The sequence below is a fragment of the Oncorhynchus mykiss genome, chromosome 27 (assembly GCF_057628025.1).
Source record: "Oncorhynchus mykiss isolate SJ-2025 chromosome 27, ASM5762802v1, whole genome shotgun sequence".
Classification (NCBI taxonomy): Eukaryota; Metazoa; Chordata; class Actinopteri; order Salmoniformes; family Salmonidae; genus Oncorhynchus; species Oncorhynchus mykiss.
In genome coordinates this window covers 9,228,433-9,253,217 of record NC_143048.1, presented here as the reverse complement: position 1 = coordinate 9,253,217, position 24,785 = coordinate 9,228,433, and the positions used below count along the sequence as shown (strand labels likewise).

The window sequence follows — 24,785 nt, the reverse complement described above, 5'->3', positions numbered from 1 at the left end:
ACAAGGCCATTCCAAGACATTTAAATGTTTCCCCTTACACCACTCGAGTGTTGCTTTAGCAGTATGCTTAGGGTCATTGTCCTGCTGGAAGGTAAACCTTAGCCCCAGTCTCAAATCTCTGGAAGACTGAAACAGGTTTCCCCTCAAGAATTTCCCTGTATTTAGCGCCATCCATCATTCCTCCAAATCTGACCAGTTTCCCAGTCCCTGCAGATGAAAAACATCCCCACAGCATGATGCTGCCACCACCATGCCTCACTGTGGGGATAATGTTCTCGGGGTGATGAGAGGTGTTGGGTTTGTCCCAGACATAGCATTTTCCTTGATGGTCAAAAAGCTCAATTTTAGGCTCATCTGACCAGTGTACCTTCTTCCAAATGTTTGAGGAGTCTCCCACATGCCTTTTGGCAAACACCAAACATGTTTGCTTCTTATTTCTCTTCCTTAAAGGCCAGCTCTGTGGAGTGTACGTCTTAAAGTGGTCCTATGGACAGATAACCCAGAAAAAGCTGCAAAGCTCCACATCAGAGATTGGGGTATCTTTGGTCTCTTTGTTGCGTCTCTGATTAACGCCCTCCTTGGCTGGTCCATGAGTTTTGGTGGGCGTCCCTCTCTTGGCAGGGTTGTTGTGGTGCCATATTCTTCACATTTTTTAATAATGGATGTAATGGTGCTCCGTGGGATGTACAAAGTTTCAGATATTTTTTATAACCCAACCCTGATCTGTACTTCTCCACAACTTTGTCCCTGACTTGTTTGAAGCGCTCCTTGTTCATCATGGTGCCGCTTGCTTAGTGGTGTTGCAGTCTCTGGGGCCTTTCAGAACAAGTGTATATATATATATACTGAGATCATGTGACAGATCATGTGATACTTAAATAATGTCCACCTGTGTGCAATCTAACTAATTATGTGACTTATGAAGGTAATTGGTTGCACCAGATCTTATTTAAGGGCTTCATAGCAAAGGGGGTGAATACATAGAGTATGCACGCACCACTTTTCCATTTGTATTTATTTATTAAATAAGTTATTTTGTTAATTTCACTTCACCAATTTGAACTTTTTTGTTTATGTCCATTATATGCAATCCAAATAAATCCACTTTGGCAATGCACTGTACATTCTACAAGTGTCTGGAACTCTATTGGAGAAATTACATAATTTGAGGTTTTGTTGATGATGGGGGAAAATGCTGTTCAATTGGGTTGAGATCTGGTGACTGAGACACACACCCGCACCCTTTAATTTCACTATGCTACTTTGAGACCTCTTTCAAAGTCACTGATATTTCTTCTTCTAGCCCTGGTGGCATTTTTATGCATGACTCTAAGCATGATGGGATGTTAATTTAATCTCTCTAATTCAGAGGGGTTGGGTTAAATGCGGAAGACACATTTCAGTTGAATGCATTTCAGTTGTGCAACTGACTAGGTACTAGGTACCCCCTTTCCCTAATTAACTCAGGAACCACACCTGTGTGGAAGTACCTGCTTTCAATGTACTTTGTAGACCTCGTTTACTTAAGTGTTTCCTTTATTTTGACAGTTACCTGTACATTGAGTCATTAACAACTTTTGGTCAATACCATTTCTTTACAATTCTATATAATTTATTTCCCTCATTGAGCATGGCCCTCAGCATGCTGCTGTAGTTGGATTATTTCCTTTAAAAGAAGAGCCCCCTCTACAGAGCAGTGGTGGTGGGCTCTTTGTTCACATGAAGGATAATCACAATCACTGTGCTCAGGCATGCACAGTCAGTCGCTCCTCAGGCGGCAGGCCAGCCCTAATTAGAGCAAGCCCTAAAGTTTATTATGATTGGATGGCCGTGGTGAAAGGAACAGGAGACTGAAAGAGAGGGGGAGGGGGAGGGGGCTTGTTCACTGCGAGCAGATGTTCAGCAGCGTCCAAATATCTCCCGGGCCTTCAGAAAACCCCTCACCGGCATAGCTGTGCAGAACTCTCGAGCTGCATTCCATTCTATGGGGTTTTGTACAGCATGCCGTGTTTTTTCCTGTTTTCCCTCCCTACACCCCTTCCTCTCATCTCCCTTTATGCACCCACATTTCCATGCTTTTGAATGGCCATTAAAGAATGGCCATAAAGGGGGCCAGCAGGGGCAGGCTTTGAAAGCGTATCTGCCTGATGTGATGTAAGATAGGGCCCTCGGCGGGGAGCGGGACAGAGTGGACCGCGTGTGGAACACAAGGGCCTTCCTGTGGGGCCAGCTCCGAAAAATAGAAAACAGGCCCTCTGAGAAATGAAAAAAAAAGCACCCTCTCCCCTCTCATATCCAAAGATAAAAAGAAAAGGTTTTCCCCCTCTCTAACTCCATTCTCCCATGAGTAAGGGGTTTGGAGACAGGTTGTTACAGATGGTGTATATCAACATAAAGCCAAGGCTAAAATGAGATACTGCCTCCTCACACGAGTAACCGAAAATGTCCACAGAACTGAAGAGGTCAGTATTGTGTCAAAATGATTTTCAGTGACCTAAAAAGCGTCACTTGACTAAAATGTTGCTCTAAATGCTCTGAAATTATACTCTATTAGACATTTATTCATTTTGCCACAATACTGCAGATTGTGTGTTTGTTCCAATGCATCGTGGGAAAGTGTTTCATGCCCTTTCTGGTCCTGTCGCTCTACTAGGCCTTTAACAACCAAGCTGACCACTTGGATTGGGTTGTCAAATAGAAGCCATTTGGAGCCCTCAAACTCATGACCTGCCATACCCTAATGCTCTTTCAAAAACTCCACAAATGCCTCATGTGGTTTTGCAATTACATCTGGCCACAGAATTCCAGTGAGAAGGACCACCAGAAATCAATCTTTCTCCATCCTCCCATGTGCTTTATCTCACTGCGTGCACTAGATGGCACATCCTCTAACAACAAACCTGAGTCATTCTAGATAACTCATCCATAACCCCTAGACAAACCTTGGAGTATTGCCAATTGTTCATTAGCTTGTATATGGTTGTGGTTCTCTGGAGACCTGATCTGTTGGTCAAGCCATTTGTTTGTGTAGGGGTAACCAGACTCCTCTCTGCTCCAGGACTGTGGCTGAGTAAACTACCCCCCCATATCCCCTCAGCCTGTTCTGTGTCACACACTCTCATGCTCACAAACACAGACACTTACATAAACACGCACACACCAACACCTTGGCAAGAGAGGTTGTGGTGGGGAGGGCTTACCTGTCATTCTGCCCTGACAGAGTGAATACCTCTCCCCTCAGGAAGAGAAATTGTTTTGGCTTGTCTTAAGTGGAGGTGTATCACCTGGTCCTGGCATCCCCTCAGGATCTCTCTGGCAGTTAACTCTATCCTCAGATCTAACCCTACTCTCTTACAGAAAAATAGAGGTCTTTAGACACAGCACTAACATTAGAATCCATAAAATAGTACACTACTGTTGGTCATCATCAAACCTCTGGCATAGCCACTTACAGCATTTTCACCTAATCCGACATAGGAACACATACCACTGTTCACTCACAGCATTGTGATACAGTATTTCAACTACTGCTTTGGCTATCTGAGTTCAGATGCATGATGTAGAACAGTGGACCTCAGTGTGCGACACGTAATAACACGGGTGTGCACTTCATCACCTGTAAATGAAATCAAAACAGATTTACTGTGGCGAGGACAAACAAACGGGACAACCCGCTCACAGGGCAGGGCAGGCTGTATACAAATAGCCCTGAGCGGAAGATCATGGGAGCTAGCCTGAAAGAGTAGGCTATAGGTGGTACGCCTCTGATTCCAGGCCCTGACTGTTGTTTGTCTCATTAGCAATGAAGTAGGACTACGACTTGAATTAGGCCTCACAGACCAATATGAAGGAAACACACCGAAGGGCCTAGGGACGCACTAGATAGAGCTGCCAGAGTATAGAACTGACTGAAGGACTGTCATGTTCAACCTAATTGGAACAGAATACTCAATATTTCCAGAAATATACTTAAGCAATAAGGCCGGAAGGGGTGTGGTATATAGTCAATATACCACGGCTAAGGGCTGCTCTTAGGCACGACGCATCACAGACTGCCTGGATACAGCCCTTAGCCATGGTATATTGGCCATATACCACAAACCCCCGAGGTGCCTTATTACTATTATAAACTGGTTACCAACGTAATTAGAGCAGTAAAAATAGATTATCATACCTGTGGAATACCACAGATTTCAGCCAATCAGCATCCAGGGCTCGAACCACCCAGTTTATAATGTCTGATATACCACGGGCATTCAGCCAATCAGCATCCATGACCCTGTCACGGCCGTTGAATGAAGAGGACCAAGGTGCAGCGTGGTGAGTGTACATGTTCTCTTTATTAGAAAAAGAGGCAGACGAAAACAATAAACACGACAACACAAACCGTGCCGCCTAAGGCTATGTGCCATAAACAAAGTCAACTTCCCACAAAGACAGGTGGGGGAAAAGGGCTACCTAAGTATGGTTCTCAATCAGAGACAACGATAGACAGCTGTCCCTGATTGAGAACCCTACCCGGCCAAAACATAGAAATACAAATAATAGAACATAGAATACCCACCCCAAATCACACCCTGACCAAACCAAATAGAGACATAAAAAGGATCTCTAAGGTCAGGGCATGACAGACCCAAACTACCTGGTTAATAAAGACAAATAAACCTGGCCATTTTGTATCGCAACTGTGGAAAGTGTTTTTAAAGTAGATTAATAATGTACTGTATATTGGTGGGTATTACACTTGAAATATGAGTCTATACTTTAATAAAATAAAAACACTGGGTTTGGCGTTACATTCCCCACGCTTTGCTATTGCACAAATTACATTAGCATGACAATGTCTAACTGAGAAGTGTGTGAAGCAGCCTTTTCATGTAACACCGAAGGATTGTGATCCTGTCAAGTCAGTCTTTGTTTTTAGTCCTGATGCTGGGGGCAGGGATTTTCTGTCATAGTCCCTAATGGTGTCCCATTATTGGACCTCCCTCAACAGTGTGAATAGCATTATGCCAAAATGCCCATACTCAGTGAGGCAATTTATTCAAACCACCTGTGGCATTTAGCCCCTTTAAGTAATTTCCCTTGCTACCCGAGTCGTTTTTTTCAATGCCCTTCAGTTGAGGTTTTACCTTCCCATGGTTCTTCGGTTGCTGTCTGACTGCACGTTGTGTAATAGTAACCACAGCTAAAGTTTTAGCATCTCACATCCCACACGCACGCAAGCAAGCACACAACACACACAACACACACACACACACACACACACACACACACACGTGTTGATCTGTGGTGCAATGCTGGCATGAGTGATGAAGGTGGTGGGGAATACGTTTGCGGTAGGGCTCCTCAGTGCCTCCTGACACTGTTGTTTAGCCCTCTCCTCCCTAAACAATCACCCCTCACCCCCAATATCCCTCCCCCAGTTCCTTCCATTCAAACCACTCCCCTTCACCTCGTCAACGGGGGAGGAAGGCATTGTTAGCCCAGAAACACATTATGCACTAAAGCCCTATTAACCAAGCTGAGCTAAAGGGGACAAGAACGCACCTCCACCTCTTCTCCATCCCTTCTCTTCCTAGCCACACAAAACTCAGCCACTCCCCCTGCTTTTGGACAACATTGCGTTAAACGTAGAAGCCCCTAATGCTCTACACACATACTCTAATGGTCTTTAGACCAACAGGTTTGGAGTTCTGGGCTGTGAGGTGTTTGCATTTGTCGTGGTCCACATAATCTATTCTACAGCTAGCACACTGGTCAGCTAGCACACTGTTTTTTCTGTCCTCTTTCAATGGAAACCAAACAACTTGATATTTGAACCGTTAAAATATTGCAGAATCACAATTGTATTCAATTTCCTATTCTTTGCATGTGGCTCCAGAATTTTAAAACAGGCGTTCTTCTTCGTCTTGCCATGGCACATCACAATAGATTTTGATAATGGATAATGGACGAAATAAGACATTATACTTGAATGCGTTACATTCAATTATAGTAATGGCCTGTAATTTCTTAATTGTTGCGAAAATGTTATTTTTGTTGTGTCTTTCAAGTTACTTTTAGAATTGATACTGGGGGATGGATAGAGCCTGTTTGGAGCTGCTATAGTTTCCCTCATCTCATATAGAGGATCATTGATTAAAATGTGCTGCTGTTTCTAGAGGGCACAAACCATTGAGCTCTGGCCATAACCAAAACAAAACCTTTCTTTCTGCATTGTCATGAGTTCAAGTTATGTTACTGAAAGACCTTAAGTGCATGGACATAAGACCTAAGTCAGCTTGTTCACAAGTGCCCTTGTGTCTCCAAAAGCCCCCTTGGCCTTACTTAACCCTCTGTCCACCCCCCTTCCTCCTTATCGGTATTAACTCAGTTCCCCCAACAAGGGAGAGAGCCTTGTTAGTGCAATGCTCAATATAGCAAAAGGGGACTATAATGAGAAACAACAAGTCGTCACTGACGCAGCAGACTAAGGCACTGCATCTTAGTGCAAGAGGTGTCATTACAGTCCCTGGTTCGAATCCAGGCTGTATCCCATCCGGTCGTGATTGGGAGTCCCATAGGGCAGCGCATAATTGGCCTTGCACTGCCCGGGTTTGGCAGGGGTAGGCCGTCATTGTAAATAAGAATTTGTTCTTAACTGACTTGCCTAGTTAAATAAAGGTTAAAAAATATATAATAATGATAATAATAAGTGAGATAGAGAGAATGGGATAAAACTGCAATTGATAGTATCCAGCAACAGTTTCTCTAAAATTATGTTTGACCTACTGAGAACAGGATCACATACGATCTGTCTAACAAACTTCCCCTTCACCATCTCCACTCACGCTAATTCTGGTAGGATTTTAGTCTGCCATCCCTGACTGTGCTATCTCTAAACCAAAGTTCCCAATGCTGGCTGCACCCAACGTGTGACCACGTCACCCCTGCCTGCCCTCCGTCAGCTCCAGGCAGCATTGGCTTTAATGTCTGGATCTCTAGCCTAGGGGTGAAAACATTCAACACCTTCCACCTCTGAAATCAAAGGCCTTTCTCCAGGAGGTCTGTCGTCTCTGTCTTTTTGAGCTCCTGGGTGACTGTGAGTTGGGCCACAACCCAGTGGCTGCTGCTGCTGGTGGGCTCGGCCTGGTCTAGATCCCCTGGTCCCTGGTCTCTTTCATCTGACCAGGACATAACTCCCCCGCGATCGTGACATCAAGGTACTTCAAGATCCTCCTCCTTATGGACATGGGTTTGACGTTTCAATTTGGTGAGCCTTGAGGAGGAAACTATATCTTCATGTGTGTTATGAGATTTCCATAAGTTAATCATGTGGGCTAGACGCCACAAGTGAGAAGGTTTGTGACCATAGCATTAGCTTACTGGCCAATGTGGCCATGCATTGAATGAGCATGTTATGGACACAACTTCTTGTTCCATGTGTGTTTGGATGGTATGCAGAATGCTGATATTTTACATGAGGTACTGTTACTCATTACAGTGCACTGACATTAGTTTGAATTGCTACATTGTTATTGCATCCTATCATCTGCACATTCATATTTGTGTGAATGGAAACGTGCAGTACCTTCCTCATCTTGTCCAATTTGACCAACAATATGTGCTTGGTGGCTTCCGTCTTCATTAAACTACAACATATAATTAGCATCTTTCTAAATTATAATCACTCAAAATTAAAATGTATGAAAACAAGTTGTGCTTTGGGTTGTAAGAGAGAAATGGTATGCAGTCCAACATTGGCCATTAATCGGTGTGCGTCAAAAGATTTGTTGTTGTGATGTGACGTGCTTCTCTCCGCGACGGGTAAATCAGCGCTCTTCCGTGCTTTGCTTGACTGACATGCACGGAACTACTAGGTTGAGCGGTAGGCGGGCCATACAGAGGGGAATGAGAGTTGGTGCAGGGGTGTGGCTGTGGTATACAGTGAAGCCTTAAAACCACACGTGGACCAGCGCGAAGGTTTGTACTTCGCACTGAAAACTTTGAAAAGTTTGCTTAACTGGAGTTAGCAGGCTTTCTCGTTTGTGCAAGAGGGAATCCCATCTCATGAAAATGCCATCATACGCGCTTAATCAATTTCTTGATTTGGAAGAGGTTATGTGCAAGGTAATTTGGTTATTTTTTAACCATTAAAAACGAACTAACTAGCCAGCTAACAATGACTCGTGTCTGGCAGCAAGTCTGGATGTTGCTAGCGTTGCACCAATCAACGGATGATTAGCACAATGTAGCAGACTACCGTATATGCAAATAATGTGTAGTTTTGCTAGCTACCTAATTATTTAAACTTGCCAACAAGTCTATTTCGAATGAATACCGGCAGTGAGTGAATTTGCAATGCAGGTTCAGTCCCCAGATAGGTTAGTGGCACAGATCGATGAGAACATCTTTGTTAGTGGTGTCATGTTTTGTTAGCTAGCTATGTTTTTATTTGACAATGTGCGCCCGACTAACTTACAAATACGTGCAACTGCCAGTGACGCGGAGCATCTTGTCATTCATTCATTGACGTGCGTTTTTAATTTGTTGCACTGTTCGGAGTATCACTGGAAATGACTCCACATTGGTGGTTAACGTGAGTTACGTCGATTACTCTTTTCAACTACACAATCGTTTCCAAAATAAGATTGGTGCTTTCAATGCACAAACCAACTGTGGAGTGCTGGTTATCCATGTGCATTTTAAATGAGTTTTAGGGCGCGCTTCAAAAGTCAACGACAGGTATTGGCTAGCTTACAGTACATTGACATTGTTCTGCTAAAGTAACTGAATCCAAGCAACTAACTAGAGGTAATATGAAAACAAAAATTGCATTAGCTAAAATCACCCACAACAAATCCGAACTGCTTGGACAGTCTAGCCTTTCTTGCACTTTAACGATTGTCCATTTACAAAGTAAATCTTACAGCACCTAATTGTAGATGGTCGACTGATTTGAACTATGCCGTTAACGTTGCTTTCAAAATACCAAGTATCGCTCTTGCTAACTTTAGCTTACTCATGTTAGGCCTTTGCACATGGGCCTATAGAACGTCTGTTTATTGATGTGTTAAGTTTAGCTGTTAAATTATTTTTTTTATGTAGATGCGGGTCCTCCAGGTAACATAAGATGGCGTTCTTGACATGACTGTAGTCTTCAGGCAACAGAACATGTTGTGAAAATGTAGATGTCTGTATAACTTCTTTTTTTTTACCGTCTCTATCCAGCATCTTCTGAGCCTGGACCTCCGGGATGCATCCAAGCAGTCAACTTTCCCAGTGAGACCTGTTGGTTACAATAAGCCCCGGGCCCCCTGTTCCCTCTCTGCATCTAGCTCTGCCCTCTCTACAGACTCCACAGAAAGTGCAACCATGACCTCCTGCCACTGGGGGCAGAACACAGATGCCTCACTTCCATCCAGATTGAACAAGATGTCATTCTGGGCTGAGCGCTCGGTCAGCATGGTGGATCCCAGCACGTGCACCCTAGATTCCAGCACGTGCACCCTAGGCTGGGCCTCTACAGAACCTAAACAGCCCCCAGCCTCCCCTACTGGTGGCCCTGTCTCTGGGTCTCCCACCTCTTCACGCTATAAGACTGAACTGTGCCGCACCTTTGCTGAGAGTGGCATCTGTAAGTACGGGGGGAAGTGCCAGTTTGCCCACGGCTTTGATGAGATGCGTGACCTCAACAGACACCCCAAGTACAAGACAGAGCCTTGTCGCACCTTCCACACCATCGGCTTCTGTCCATACGGCATCCGCTGCCACTTTGTTCATAACAACGAGGACGACCTGGGCCCTGCCAGACCTGGCCCTGGTCCCCAAGCCCCCCGCTCCAGACGACCCCCTCTGCTTAGGCAGAGCTTCAGCTTCTCAGGCTTCCCCTCTGCCCCTCCACAGCCCCTGAAGCATTCCCACCCCTTCCTCCTCGTGCCTCCAGTTTCCCCTCATACCTCAGCTGACATCACCGACCTACTCTCCCACGCCTTCTCCGAGGTGGACTGTGTCTTTGAGCCGGCCTGTGATCTCCAGTCTCAGTTTCTCCCCTCTCCTGACTCTGGCTGTTCCCTCTGTGGACTGTCCCCTGTGCCTTCCCCCTCCCAGACCCCCTGTACCTTATCAGAGGGCTGCGGCCTGCAGCAGAGCCAGAGTCCCCCCTGTGGCCCTGCTCTCGGTGCCAGAAGCCTCTCCTACACCTCACTGTCAGACCACGAGGGTGGGTGTGGCAGCTCAGCCAGCAGCCTCAGTGGGTCTGACTCCTCTGGTCCAGATGGGTCTGGTCGGCGGCTGCCTATCTTCAGTCAGCTGTCAGTGCCTGACGAGGGCTTCAGCGGCACTAGCTTCTTCCTCTAGGTATGATGATATCCTCAAACCTTCCCCAACCAGTGTGACTCTTGTCTTGTCCATTGAAAGACTTGTTTATTTTTATTTTATTTTTATAGAACCTTACAGCAGTATGCTGTTACTGTACGGCAGATGCTTGACAAACGAATGTGCTTCAGTTAAGTTTAAGCAAAATTAAGCTGTACAATTTGAGTTCGAAGTCAACAAGGCAAGGTGCCGGAGTTGCGTTGCACTGACCATTTTATCAAATTGTGTGATTGGTGCTGGAAGTCCTAATTTCCTGCCACCTTACTAGTCATGTAAATGCCAGTTTGAGGCGCAATGAATTCATCTTATAAGGTTAAAGCCAAAGACAAGGATAGAAATCCATTTCTGCCAGGCTAGAAGATTTCCCCCTATGAATGTTGGGTGACTAATGTTGTGATATTTTGTATACTGGCAATGGTCTTTATTATACACTGTTCTTCTGACTGGGCTTAAATGTACCTTTTCCAAAAATCCAGTTTAGTTTTTTTAAATGACTTCAGTGCCTATAAACTTTTTCTTTAGTTTGGAAACTGCAATTTTCATTGCTTGTTGCAGGGGGACCTATTTTCTGTTTTTAGATGAAAGCTTATATCGGTTTCCTAACTTTACTTGGCAAGGTGGTTTGTGAGAATGAATAATTGTTTTCTCACTTGTTTCTGCGATCTCTGTAAATATGTTTTGAAGTTGTATGTAGATGTTCTGAAGACTCACCCAAGGGTACAGTGTGTATCCCCTGTGTGGTGGACTCTGCATGTAATCCCTGACTTTTAGCAGAAAAATAAATGGAAACGTGCTATGATTAAACTGGGTTGCTGTTGAAATCTGATTCTATTGAGTTGGACCTAAACTGCACCTGGTTCAGTAGATTCAATTGTAGTGTTCTAAAAGTGCTTTGGAGATCAAATGGTAGTTGGTTCTGAGTGGATGCTCTTTTTGCATTCCGTTGTATTTAAATGCCCTTTTGACAAATGTTTCAAGCTTGTTTTAGTGTTAATGGGTCTTTTAGTAAATTAAGTTTTAATTTATTTTTATGTATTTATAGATCTTTTGGGGTTTTGTATAATTTTTTTTTGTACCTTTTTTAAATTAAACATGTTTAGTCCCTTACAATGATTGTATTGTCACTGTCTTCAAGGTGTTTGGGGGAACTCTGTACGTAATGTTTGCGTCCGAAATGCAGTGCTGAATTTGCCATGCCATCGGGGGTTTGAGAATATTATCGACTGTATTCACAAAATGAACATGCCTCTTCAAATTGTGAAGTGGCACATTTGAGTAACTCTTGGTTTGGTCGTGTGTCCTGTCGCGTTAACCTGGTTATAGCCCAAAAACTTTCTTTGGAACGGTTGTTTCAATATAAAGCTGCTCCACAAAACACTACCCACAGCTAAATCTGTAGGCTACTGTAACAGGGGACTACTCTTTTAGGTTGAATACCTTCTGTTATTCAGAAGTGTTTGTGTGCGCATAGGGTGGGGGATAGTCAAGCGGCTCAGATTTCATATGGAGATAAGATGACTTTTGTTTCGTCCCTGATCTTTACACCCCTCTGCTTACTCCCTGAAAAGCAATGAGGCTGAATTCCTTCAGATGACAGCTGACGCCTGGCTCAAACAACTGCTGTATCGTTTGCGTGGCTGCTATTTTAAAGATGACGAAAAGCTAATAGTAGCCAATAGTGACACCATCTCTATAGTTGAGTTGCTGTAGGAACAGTTTTGCTTCTGCTCCCATTTTCACAAAGAAGAGACTTTTCAATTATGTCCAATATGTTTTCTCCCCCTTTTGTGTTGCCCTCCATTTCCAAAGAGTCAACGCAACCAAAAATAATCGGCGCATAATAAAAGGAACCCACATCAGTTAGCAGTTCAGTAATGAGAAACTTCTAGTTCATTTCCTTGTCAGTGCGACAATGGGATGACTGCCATTGGGGAAGGGGTGGCCGGGAATGGGTTTTTAAAAAAAATGTCTGACTGTTCTCTGTTGTGGGGATGAGGGGGATTCTCCCACATCGCGCCCAGTGAGTTCGTACAATGGCAGGGCCGTTCTCACACAGCCACGGATCATCTGGAGGACGGAGCAGATGGCTGCATTCATGGGGACCACGGGTCAAACATATGCTCCTGGATAGAAAGGAATATATTTTGGAGGGAGGGGAGTGTGTCCATGCCTCAGCACTATATCCCATAGAGGTGAGGGGAAGAGGTCTAAACACATGAACGACTACAGAACGTTTCCCAGTGGTTTACCCTGAATGGCCTAGTGTAACATGAACTCCTTGTGGATGCTGCTGGTGATTTTGTTGGGGAAAGTTATTTTCAGTTTATGCCTACTTTCTACCTTTTTTTTGTGTTTTCATTGAGAAAGTGTCCTCGGCGCATGTTGACATGCTCCGAAAGGTCTGCATATTTACAAGCCGCGGAGGCGCTAAAAACAAACGCTGTTATTTACTGATGTTTGATCAGAACAACGATTTCCACAAAAAGTTTATCTAAGGCTGTTCCCTCAGTTGTAACCCAACTCGTGTTTCTGTTCAAACTCATGTTTTGAGCTACATTGAAATACTGCATTGTTGGTTCTGGAGCTTGAAAGAAAGGCATTTCACTGTACTTGTGCAAGTGACATTAAAACTTGAGACAGATCCAATTATTTTCAATTAAATTATTTTTTTGCACATAAAATAGCAGTAATGTTGTTCGCCACCAGAGGTCAGTAAATGCATGTTTAATCTAATCTGCACTGCTACAGATTCTGCTGTGCCTTAGGCCTTCAGGAGAAAATCAACTGCATCTAAGGGTCAGCATTTACCTGTCACCAATGCAAAGCATACACTTACTGTTGTGTATATAATTGAGATATGATAATTTGCACACTGCCGGTCATGGTTCAGTGAACTTTACATGTCCACAATAGTATGTTTCTGATTTCTGGGGGATATTTTGCATAATGGATAGTATTACTGCTTGCTCTTGATCTGTTTATGGCACATTACAAAATTATTTAAATATCTAAAATGGAACTATTTTAGTAAAGCATGTTTAAAGAATATATCATTTTGAAATTACTCACAACCCAACAAACTTTTTTAGAACACTTTTGTAGGTGCTCTCGAGTCTCACACTTCCTCTTTATAACTGTACATACGTTCCACCAATGGAATTCACGAAAGGGTAAAACAGCGTTGTCATGACTGGTATTAAAGCAACACCCGGCCTCTGACCTTTAGCCATATGTCTTTTTGCTACTTCCTGTCCTGTCACTTCTCATCACATGATTGGTCAGTATGGCGGTGGTCGACGGTCCTCTGAGCCCTGTCCAGTTGGCGTTCACAGGACCCCATCGCCTTGGTTTCACTTCCTGCTCCCACTGTAGGCTCACAAAACAGGAAGTGGCCTAGGTCATCGCCATAGCTCAGCCAAAGATGGTGGATAAATGAAGATTGTTTACTCAGGCTGTTTACCATTGCAAAAAATGGTCCATTCCTGTCTACCAAAGGGATTGGCTTTTCCATAGACATGATAGCAGCTGGGTCTGGTCTACTTAGTTCATTGACTTCCAATGAAACAGAAAAAATGTGGGAGAGGGATGTCTCGCTTCCGTCTCTGGCTCAGCCAATCGCAATGGCCTGGTTTTATAGACCATTGGGATAAACAGGCTTTGCAGCGAAATGCTGTTTTTGACCATCAGTCAACACACTGTAGTCATGGCTCGAGGTTAGAGTCATCTTTTTCTGAGTCGACTTTTGTGTTATTTCTTTATTTCCTTAATGCCTTGACAGAGGATGGTGCTGCCCAACAAAATACCAGAGGCAGCTTCCAGGTTCATTTGTGTGCTGAATGTCAATAAGTTTGGCCCTTTTTCTGCACCTTGAAAATAATATAACATGGTAGGTACCAAAGTTTGGTCAGTGTTTCTCCTGGGACCCTAATTAGTGCTGAACCGGTAAACAAACTACACCTTAGACCACTGAAGGCGAGAGCTTTGACCTGAATGACCAGTGTAGATTATGTGTTGTGTTGTTGAAGTCCACTATATGTGTGAGAGCGACCATTTAAGAGAGGAAATGTTTGGGTTTTGGTCAATTGTACTACTTCTTAGTATGCGTTGAATTTGGTAATCAGTGTTTGTTTATTTAAGTTTGACAAATTCACAGATGTTCATTTAAAAACCTATGCCAGTGCAGTAATGCAATTTATTACACGTCTTTGGAGAGAGTCAGATGGGGGTCCCAGCAGGGTTTTGAATTCAGACTCAATATCAAATCATTTCTGGGTATCAATTAAGTACCTTACTGTGATTGTTTTCAATGAAAGTGTTAGAAAATAGCTTCTTAGCAAAGAGCAGTTTCTCAAGCAAGAATTTTGATAGGAATGTCTGGGAGAGGTCTGCATGGAGAGGGAAAACTGAAAACTAGCTGTTATTGACATAGCGGCTTGGAACTCTCTCTGTTATTGCTCTAATAATTAAGGTTACGTATGTAATCACGGTTATGTGAGCTATATGGATCACTCTGATATATTGGTATCACTCTGCGACATCCGAGGTGAGGATTTAAAGATCTACTCCCGTTTACATGTCACGGCTGGGGTCCGCCCCTGTATACAGTGGAGCAAAAAAGTATTTAGTCAGCCACCAATTGTGCAAGTTCTCCCACTTAAAAAGATGAGAGAGGCCTGTAATTTTCATCATAGGTACACTTCAACTATGACAGACAAAATGAGGGAAAAAAATCCAGAAAATCGCATTGTAGGATTTTTAATGAATTTATTTGCAAATTATGGTGGAAAATAAGGATTTGATCACCTACAAACAAGCAAGATTTCTGGCTCTCAAAGACCTGTAACTTCTTCTTTAAGAGGCTCCTCTGTCCTCCACTCGTTACCTGTATTAATGGAACCTGTTTGAACTTGTTATCAGTATAAAAGACACTTGTCCACAACAGTCACACTCCAAACTCCACTATGGCCAAGACCAAAGAGCTGTCAAAGGACACCAGAAACAAAATTGTAGACCTGCACCAGGCTGGGAAGACTGAATCTGCAATAGGTAAGCAGCTTGGTTTGAAGAAATCAACTGTGGGAGCAATTATTAGGAAATGGGAGACATACAAGACCACTGATAATCTCCCTCGATCTGGGGCTCCACGCAAGATCTCACCCCGTGGGGTCAAAATGATCACAAGAACAGTGAGCAAATATCCCAGAACCACACGGGGGGACCTAGTGAATGACCTGCAGAGAGCTGGGACCAAAGTAACAAAGCCTACCATCAGTAACACACTACGCCACCAGGGACTCAAATCCTGCAGTGCCAGACGTGTTCCCCTGCTTAAGCCAGTACATGTCCAGGCCCGTCTGAAGTTTGCTAGAGAGCACTTGGATGATCCAGAAGAAGATTGGGAATGTCATATGGTCAGATGAAACCAAACTAGAACTTTTTGGTAAAAACTCAACTCGTCGTGTTTGGAGGACAAAGAATGCTGAGTTGCATCCAAAGAACACCATACCTACTGTGAAGCATGGGGGTGGAAACATCATGCTTTGGGGCTGTTTTTCTGCAGAGACCAGGATGACTGATCCGTGTAAAGGAAAGAATGAATGGGGCCATGTATCGTGAGATTTGGAGTGAAAACCTCCTTCCATCAGCAAGGGCATTGAAGATGAAACGTGGCTGGTTCTTTCAGCATGACAATGACCCCAAACACACCGCCCGGGCAACGAAGGAGTGGCTTCGTAAGAAGCATTTCAAGGACCTGGAGTGGCCTAGCCACTCTCCAGATCTCAACCCCATAGAACATCTTTGGAGGGAGTTGAAAGTCCGTGTTGCCCAGCAACAGCCCCAAAACATCACTGCTCTAGAGGAGATCTGCATGGAGGAATGGGCCAAAATACCAGCAACAGTGTGTGAAAAGGTTGTGAAGACTTACAGAAAACATTTGACCTCTGTCATTGCCAACAAAGGGTATAAAACAAAGTATTGAGATAAACTTTTATTATTGACCAAATACTTATTTTTGGGGGTTGAGATCTGGAGCATCTGGATCTGGACCATATGACATTCTCCCAATCTTCTTCTGGATCATCCAAGTGCTCTCTAGCAAACTTCAGACGGGCCTGGACATGTACTGGCTTAAGCAGGGGGACACGTCTGGCACTGCAGGATTTGAGTCCCTGGCGGCGTAGTGTGTTACTGATGGTAGGCTTTGTTACTTTGGTCCCAGCTCTCTGCAGGTCATTCACTAGGTCCCCCCGTGTGGTTCTGGGATATTTGCTCACTGTTCTTGTGATCATTTTGACCCCACGGGGTGAGATCTTGCGTGGAGCCCCAGATCGAGGGAGATTATCAGTGGTCTTGTATGTCTCCCATTTCCTAATAATTGCTCCCACAGTTGATTTATTCAAACCAAGCTGCTTACCTATTGCAGATTCAGTCTTCCCAGCCTGGTGCAGGTCTACAATTTTGTTTCTGGTGTCCTTTGACAGCTCTTTGGTCTTGGCCATAGTGGAGTTTGGAGTGTGACTGTTGTGGACAGGTGTCTTTTATACTGATAACAAGTTCAAACAGGTTCCATTAATACAGGTAACGAGTGGAGGACAGAGGAGCCTCTTAAAGAAGAAGTTACAGGTCTGTGAGAGCCAGAAATATTGCTTGTTTGTAGGTGATCAAATCCTTATTTTCCACCATAATTTGCAAATAAATTCATTAAAAATCCTACAATGCGATTTTCTGGATTTTTTTCCCTCATTTTGTCTGTCATAGTTGAAGTGTACCTATGATGAAAATTACAGGCCTCTCTCATCTTTTTAAGTGGGAGAACTTACACAATTGGTGGCTGACTAAATACTTTTTTGCCCCACTGTATAGACCCCATGGCTGCGACACATGTTCTCTACATAATTTTTGAGGCACCTCTATCACCGTAGAGGATTGGAGTGATCCATATAGCTCACATAACCGTGGTTAAATACGTAACCTTCGTTATGTTTCGCTATATTGGATCACTCCAATATATTGGTATACCTGTACCAGATAGGTCGGTGCTAGCGGGACCTCGCCAGCCAGCCGCGAAGTTCCAGTGCGGTACCGACGCAGGTGCTGTAAATGTGGAAGGTGTGTCTCGGCACAGTCCCCGGAGGAGGAGGCGACGCCCGGGACCGCTGAACCAACCGCAGAGGGAGGTTTCACATTTACCTGATAGTACCTAGCAAAAGTGCAAGAGGAAGCTCATCTGGCCACAGCACAGATATCAGCGAGGGGCACTCCTCTCAGTAGAGCCCAAGACGCAGCAACACCTTGTGTTGACTGTCCCACCACAGACCCCACCACTGGCCTGCCAGGCAGTAATCATGTCCACGATCTAGTGAGAGAGCCTCTGCTTTGATAGCCCAGCCCCCAGGACTCTCTCACCATAGCAGACAAAGAGCTGTTGTTCTCACTGACCGTGTCCGCTCCACATAGGCAACCAGTGCCCGCACAGGGCACAGCATGCCGGAGGGAGGCCCAGACTCCCCCACTGCTGCCGGGGGGTTGTAAGCAGACTGGATAAAAGGGATGTTCACATGCCTATCTGACAGAACCTTGGGGAGGAATAAAGGGTTCGGGCAGAAAGATATCCTCCCACCGGGGTCCATCCGGTAGCACTCAGAATTTACCAAAAAGCATGGAGCTTTTTGGTAAGTGAATCAGCAACAGGCGTTGGCAGGTCAGGGCCGATACCACCTGACCCTGCCGAAAATGGTTGAGGCAAGATAAGATCGCCTGAACCCTTCTGGTGGGCAGGCGTGCTCTCATGAGGACTGAGTCCAGTTCCATGCCAATGAAGGCCACACTCTTCTTGTCGATTACAGTAATGCCCAGCCCACCAATATGGGTCAGGAGCATATCTCTGTCTGACAGGTCCTGGGTCCTGGTTGGGGCACAAATCAGCCAATCGTCCAGGTATTTGAGGATCAACAATTCTCTGGACGTGAGAGGTGCCAGGACAGTGTCCATGCACTTTGTGAAAGTGCAGGGTGCCAAGGTGAGGCCGACGGGATGAACCATGAATTTGTTAGCTGTCCCTTCGAAAGTGAATCGGAGGTCATGTCAATGAGCTGGGTGAACAGGAACATGGAAGTATGCATTGTTCAGGTCCAGCGTCACTAACCCCTGGTCCCTGGACACAGCCTGCAACACGCGGGCTGGGGGCAGCATGTGGACACTCAGTACCTTCAAGAACCCATTGCGGAGGTCCGGATTCGGTCGAAACCCTCCGTCTCTTTTTGGGACCACAAAATAAGTGGAGTAGAACCCACCTAGCTGTTCTGATGTCTTGATCCAGCCACAGGGTTTTCTTCAGGGGGTCGGCCACCGTGGTGACACGAAGGCCCCTGAAGGACGTGGGCTGGCACCGGAATTGGGGTTGGTACTCCTCAAGCATTGTAGACGACACCCAAGGGGACTCCATGCCGTCCTCAGCTTGAGCCCGAGCCTGGCCGACCCACTCACGCATGGCCTTCAATCACACACATTCCCCAACCAGACACCATGGATTGATGGCAGAATTCGCGCGAAACTGAAAGCGCGAACCACTGCCTTTAACCAGGGCAAGGTGACCGGCAACATGAACGAATACAAACAGTGTAGCTATTCCCTCCACAAGGCAATCAAACAAGCTAAGCATCAGTATAGAGACAAAGTAGAGTCGCAATTCAACGGCTCAGACACAAGATGTACAGTGGGGAGAACAAGTATTTGGTACTCTGCCGATTTTGCAGGTTTTCCTACTTACAAAGCATGCAGAGGTCTGTATTTTTTATCATAGGTACACTTCAATTGTGAGAGACGGAATCTAAAACAAAAAAACAGAAAATCACATTGTATGATTTTTAAGTAATTCATTTGCATTAAATTGCATGACATAAGTATTTGATCACCTACCAACCAGTAAGAAGTCCGGCTCTCACAGACCTGTTAGTTTTTCTTTAAGAAGAAGGATGAGTACAACCCCAAGAACACCATCCCAACCGTGAAACATGGAGGTGGAAACATAATTCTTTGGGGATGCTTTTCTGCAAAGGGGACAGGATGACTGCACCATATTGAGGGGAGGATGGATGGGGTCATGTATCGTGAGATCTTGACCAACAACCTCCTTCCCTCAGTAAGAGCATTGAAGATGGGTTGTGGCTGGGTCTTCCAGCATGACAACGACCCGAAACACACAGCCAGGGCAACTAAGGAGTGGCTCCGTAAGAAGCATCTCAAGGTCCTGGAGTGGCCTAGCCTGTCTCCAGAACTGAAACCAATAGAAAATCTTTGGAGGGAGCTGAAAGTCCGTATTGCCCAGCGTCAGCCCCGAAACCTGAAGGATCTGGAGAAGGTCTGTATGGAGGAGTGGGCCAAAATCCCTGCTGCAGTGTGTGCAAACCTGGTCAAGAACTACAGGAAACGTATGATCTCTGTAATTGCAAAGGTTTCTGTACCAAATATTAAGTTCTGCTTTTCTGATGTATCAAATACTTATGTCATGCAATAAAGTGCAAATTAATTACTTAAAAATCATACAATGTGATTTTCTGGATTTTTGTTTTAGATTCCGTCTCTCACAGTTGAAGTGTACCTATGATAAAAATGACAGACCTCTACATGCTTTGTAAGTAGGAAAACCTGCAAAATCCGCAGTGTATCAAATACTTGTTCTCCCCACTGTATATACTGTACTCGATACCATCTACTGCATCTGCATATTCTTCGTCCCTTTACACTTGTGTGTATAAGGTAGCTGTTGTGAAATTGTTAGGCTAGATTACTCGTTGGTTATTACTGCATTGTCGGAACTAGAAGCATTCCGCTACGCTTGCATTAACATCTGCTAACCATGTGTATGTGACAAATAAAATTTGATTTGATTTGAGTGGGAACCCGGTGAGGGATAAATCACCCAGTACCTCTGCGAAGACCTGGACGATGCCCTGGGAGAGCTTATGTCGTGACCTGCTTGGAAGAATAGGAACCTGGTAAGGGATAAATTACCCAGTACCTCTGCAAAAAAACAGGGAAGCACCGTGTGGGAACAACAGGCATTTCTTTTTTTCACCAACTGCAATATTACCTAGCAGTAAGAACAGCACCATATGATGGAGTAACTCCAATTTTATGTCTCAATGTAGTGGAAGAACCCCACGATACTCTTCCACTCTGCAGGGGAAAGTGTAAGAAAAAACCTGCAGAGAACCAGCAATTCAAAACACACTTATAAAACAAGCCAGTTGGCAAGTTGTGTAAGGTAGTTTACGGTTTGTGTAAATTACAGTTTGTGGCAGCAAGAGCCACCATACTAATGGATGCCCATGGAGTCGTAGTGTAATGCTAACAAACCAGGTACTACAAACCACGGGCAGAAGACACATATCAATCGACACCCATAGCACGGGGAGCAGCATGTTAAAACAATACACAACACACAGATAGAACAAGCCAGACGACAAGTTGTGTAAGGTAAATTACAGTTTGTGGCAGCAAGAGCCACCATACTAATGGACGCACACAGAGTCGTAGGGTAATGTTAACAAAACACAAGTACGACAAACCACGGGCAGAAGATACAGATCAACCACGCATTGAGTGGCCATGTGGCCAGCTGCTCCAGGCTGCAAACAGCCAGTGAGTATATTTCTACGCAAGATATTACACTTACATGTGACTTACCAAGTTAACTTTAGAAGTTTGTACCTCAAACCATACGGACGTCCGGCGAGAAATTAAAGAGAACGTGTGTCGCGGCCATGGGGTCTGTATATAGGGGCGAACCCCAGCCGTGACACAGGTGTACACGGGAGTAAATCTGTAAATCTACACCTCGCCGCGGAGTTATACCAATATTGGAGTGATCGAATATAGTGAAACATAACTAATTTAACTAATTTACTCTGGTGATTTAGCCCTGCATGCAAAAACTCCATCCCTTGATTTGACTATGCTGGGCCTTTAAAAACCTCTTTTGGCTGAGACGGGCTAAGATCCCTTTAATGGGATCGATTTGACAACAAGCCAGTGAAAGTGCAGGGCGCCAAATTCAAGCAACAGAAATCTCATAGTTAAAATTCCTCAAACATAGAAGTGTTTTACACCATTTTAAAGATAAACCTGTTGTTAATCCCACCACAGTGTCTGACTTAAAAAATGCTTTTTGACGAAAGCACACCAAACGATTATGTTAGGTCTGCACCTAGTCACAGAAAAACACAGCCATTTTTCCAGCCAGAGAGGAGTCACAAAAAGCAGAAATAGAGATCAACTTAATCACTAACCTTTGATGATCTTCATCAGATGACACTCATAGGACATCATGTTACACAATACATGTATGTTTTGTTCGATAAAGTTCATATTTATATCCAAAAATCTCAGTTTACATTGGCTCGTTGATATGTTTTACCTCCAAAACATCCGGTGATTTTGCAGAGAGCCACATTAATTTACAGAAATACTCATAATAAACATTGATAAAAGATACAACTATTATACATGGAACTTTAGATAAACCTCGCCTTAATGCAACCGCTGTGTCAAATTTCTAAAAAACTTTATGGAAAAAGCACACCATGCTATAATCTGAGTACAGTGCTCAGAGACCAAAACAAACATATAGATATCCGCCATGTTGTGCAGTCAACAGAAGTCAGAATAGCATTATAAATATTCACTTACCTTCGATGATCTTCATCAGAATGCACTCCCAGGAACCCAGTTCCACAATACATGTTTGTTTTGTTCCATAAAGTCCATAATTTATATCCAAATACCTCCTTTTTGTTCACGCGTTTAGTACACAATCCAAATTCACGACGCGCGGGCAAGTCCATGCGAAAGTTCCGACAAAAAGTCATATTACAGTTCGTAGAAACATGTCAAACGAAGTATAGAATCAATCTTTAGGATGTTTTTAACATAAATCTTCAATAATGTTCCAACTGGAGAATTTCTTTGTCTAACTCTCACGTGAGCGCGCGTGACCAGCTTGCGCCACTCTGCCAGACCCCTTACTCATTTAGCTCCCATTCCCCCCCACCTTCACAGTAGAAACATCAAACATGGTTCTAAAGACTGTTGACATCTAGTGGAAGCCTTAGGAAGTGCAATATGACCAATATCCCACTGTATATTCGATCGGCGATGAGTTGGAAAACTACAAACCTCAGATTTCCCACTTCCTGGTTGAATTCTTTCTCAGGTTTTTTCCTGCCATATGAGTTATGTTATACTCACATACATCATTCAAACAGTTTTAGAAACTTCAGAGTGTTTTCTATCTTCTTTCTAAATTGCTCAATTATGTACATATATTAGCAACTGGGCCTGAGTAGTAGACAGTTTACTCTGGGAAACTTATTCATCCAAGCTACTCAATACTGCCCCCAGCCATAAGAAGTGAAAGACAAACTTCACTCCATATATATATATATATATATATATATAATTTCATTAGTCCCACTCTTGATGCAGTCCTAAAATGTTTTGCGTTCAAGTTTTCACGATATTGGACTTTCAAGAAGCAAAGTGTCAATGGCTACATCATCATGTTGTGTATTTATATTGTTATTACTATATTATTTACGGTTTATGTTTAAATTGGAGTGACTAACTCTCTTCTTTCATCAGAACTTTTGTTTCTCACTGTTTTTGGCAACCCAAAGGAAACCTGGTGAAGAACCGTGGACAAGGAGATGAAGTGGCCTGTTATGGAAAATCATTTTTTAAAAAGTTAAAAGATGGGCAACAGTGGCGCTTTCTCGTGAAAGCCTTATGTTCTATGTAGGAACAAAGAGGATTAAGTAAGTACGCTTTCGGTCAATTGTTTTGTAACTCGTTCATCAACCATTTCTAGTCGTGTGAAAGCCCTCTACCACTTTAGGTGTCAGTTCTATGCAGTGAAAGTACAATAATGTGAATATTTTCTCAATGAAGGTGTGCATAAAAGTTTTGCAATGTCCAGAGGCCTGACAAAATGTTATGTTGAATCTTTCATAGCAAATCCATACAGCTAAATGATTGCCAAGACTAATATTATTACAACGAGTGCTTTCACTTTAACCAAGTAGAAAGAAAACAACTACTTCATTTCCATGGGAATATAATTTCCAAGAAAAATCTTGTCAGTATTCACAGTTATCCGGTTGACCTGTTTGTTCACTTATAAATTCCTCAAACTTATAAATTCCTCAGATCAGCTAAATGATCTGGTGGGTATTGCTAGGGAAACGGGCCTGTTGAGAGAAAATGGAAAGCTTCTTTTCCACAGAACTCTACGATATTCCGCTTGAATAGATAAGTGAGTGACGTTTCCTGGATGACTCAAACCTTTTTTTGCAAACATTTGCAGTTTGAGAACTTCATTGGAAGAAGGGGGGGGGGGGGGGGGGGGGGGTCATAGTGAATTGAGATGAACCATAGAATGTTTGTTTGAGTTAACTTGTCCATGTGGTGTTAGTCACTCATGTCACTCCCCAATTATTCTATACAGCCACTTTAGCCAGTGTTTGCAAGCGCATGGTAGAAAATGGGAGCAAACTCACAGCGAGTGAATAATATTGACTTATTTTGCAACCCAACTGAAGTTCATTCACACATTCATAGTACAGTGTACCCACTTTATACTTTGGAAACCACAAATATTTAGCTATTCATGGTTTCCTCACGTCAGAGGTACACGTACAGTAGCCTACATACAGGATATACACTGTGTACAAAACATTAGAAAAACCTTCCTAATATTGAGTTGCATCCACTTTTGTCCTCATAACAGATTCAATTCGGCGGGGCATGGACTGTACAAGGTGTCAAGTGTTCCACGGGGATACGTGTTGACTCCAATGCTTCCCACAGTTGTGTCAAGTTGGCTGGATGTCCTTTGGGTGGTGGACCGTTCTTGATACACACGGGAAACTGTTGAACATGAAAACACAAAGCGGTGCGCATGGCACCTGCTACCATACCCCGTTCAAAGGTGCTTACATCTTTGGTCTTGTACATTCACCCTCTGAATGGCATACGTCTCAATTGTGTCAAGGTTTAAAAATCCTTCTATAACTTGTCTCCTCCACTTCATCTACACTGATTGAAGTGGATTTAACAAGCAACATCAATAACGGATGATAGCTTTCACCTTGATTCACCTGGTCAGTCTATGTCAAGGAAAGAGTTGGTGTTCCTAATGTTTTGTACACTCAGTGTAGTGTTCTATTTTTTTAATTATGTGTTTCGCCTAAGGGGGTAGAGGAGGGTATTTACTGTAAGATGCAGATGAGGTGAACCAGAACTCTCAGATCCATCCAACAGAACTGGACATGGTGTGTGAACCATTCATCTTGGCTAGCAAATTCATGATTTGAAATATCCTCATATTATGGGTAACTTTCCATCCATGACCTGTATCGTACTTTAAA

The 24,785-nt window shown here is 43.8% G+C and overlaps 1 protein-coding gene and 1 long non-coding RNA gene across 3 annotated transcripts; one reads left to right on the top strand and one right to left on the bottom strand.

The window, feature by feature from the left end:
- Nucleotides 1–4,316: 4,316 nt before the first annotated feature.
- On the bottom strand, nucleotides 4,317–7,811 carry LOC149971222 (uncharacterized). The gene is made up of 2 exons (XR_016492634.1): nucleotides 7,574–7,811; nucleotides 4,317–7,261 (listed from the first exon to the last, which is right to left on the bottom strand). It is a non-coding gene; the product is annotated as an uncharacterized LOC149971222 (long non-coding RNA).
- Nucleotides 7,793–11,466, top strand: LOC110507453 (mRNA decay activator protein ZFP36L1). 2 transcript variants are annotated; one of them, XM_021587457.3, is made up of 2 exons: nucleotides 7,793–7,965; nucleotides 9,214–11,466. In XM_021587457.3, exon 2 carries the CDS (start codon nucleotides 9,358–9,360, stop codon nucleotides 10,339–10,341), a length of 984 nt encoding a protein of 327 aa, XP_021443132.1. In that variant the 5' UTR covers nucleotides 7,793–7,965; nucleotides 9,214–9,357; the 3' UTR covers nucleotides 10,342–11,466. The 2 variants fall into 2 exon arrangements, with proteins under 2 accessions (XP_021443132.1, XP_021443131.1); XM_021587456.3 differs by having other exon boundaries at nucleotides 7,848–8,112.
- The last annotated feature ends 13,319 nt before the right edge of the window (nucleotides 11,467–24,785 follow it).

Coding starts and splice junctions, on each gene's coding strand:
- LOC110507453 (XM_021587456.3), top strand. CDS start 8,053: ATGAAAATGCCATCATACGCGCTTAATCAATTTCTTGATTTGGAAGAG. Junction 8,113..9,213: donor TGGAAGAGGTTATGTGCAAG/GTAATTTGGTTA, acceptor GTCTCTATCCAG/CATCTTCTGAGCCTGGACCT.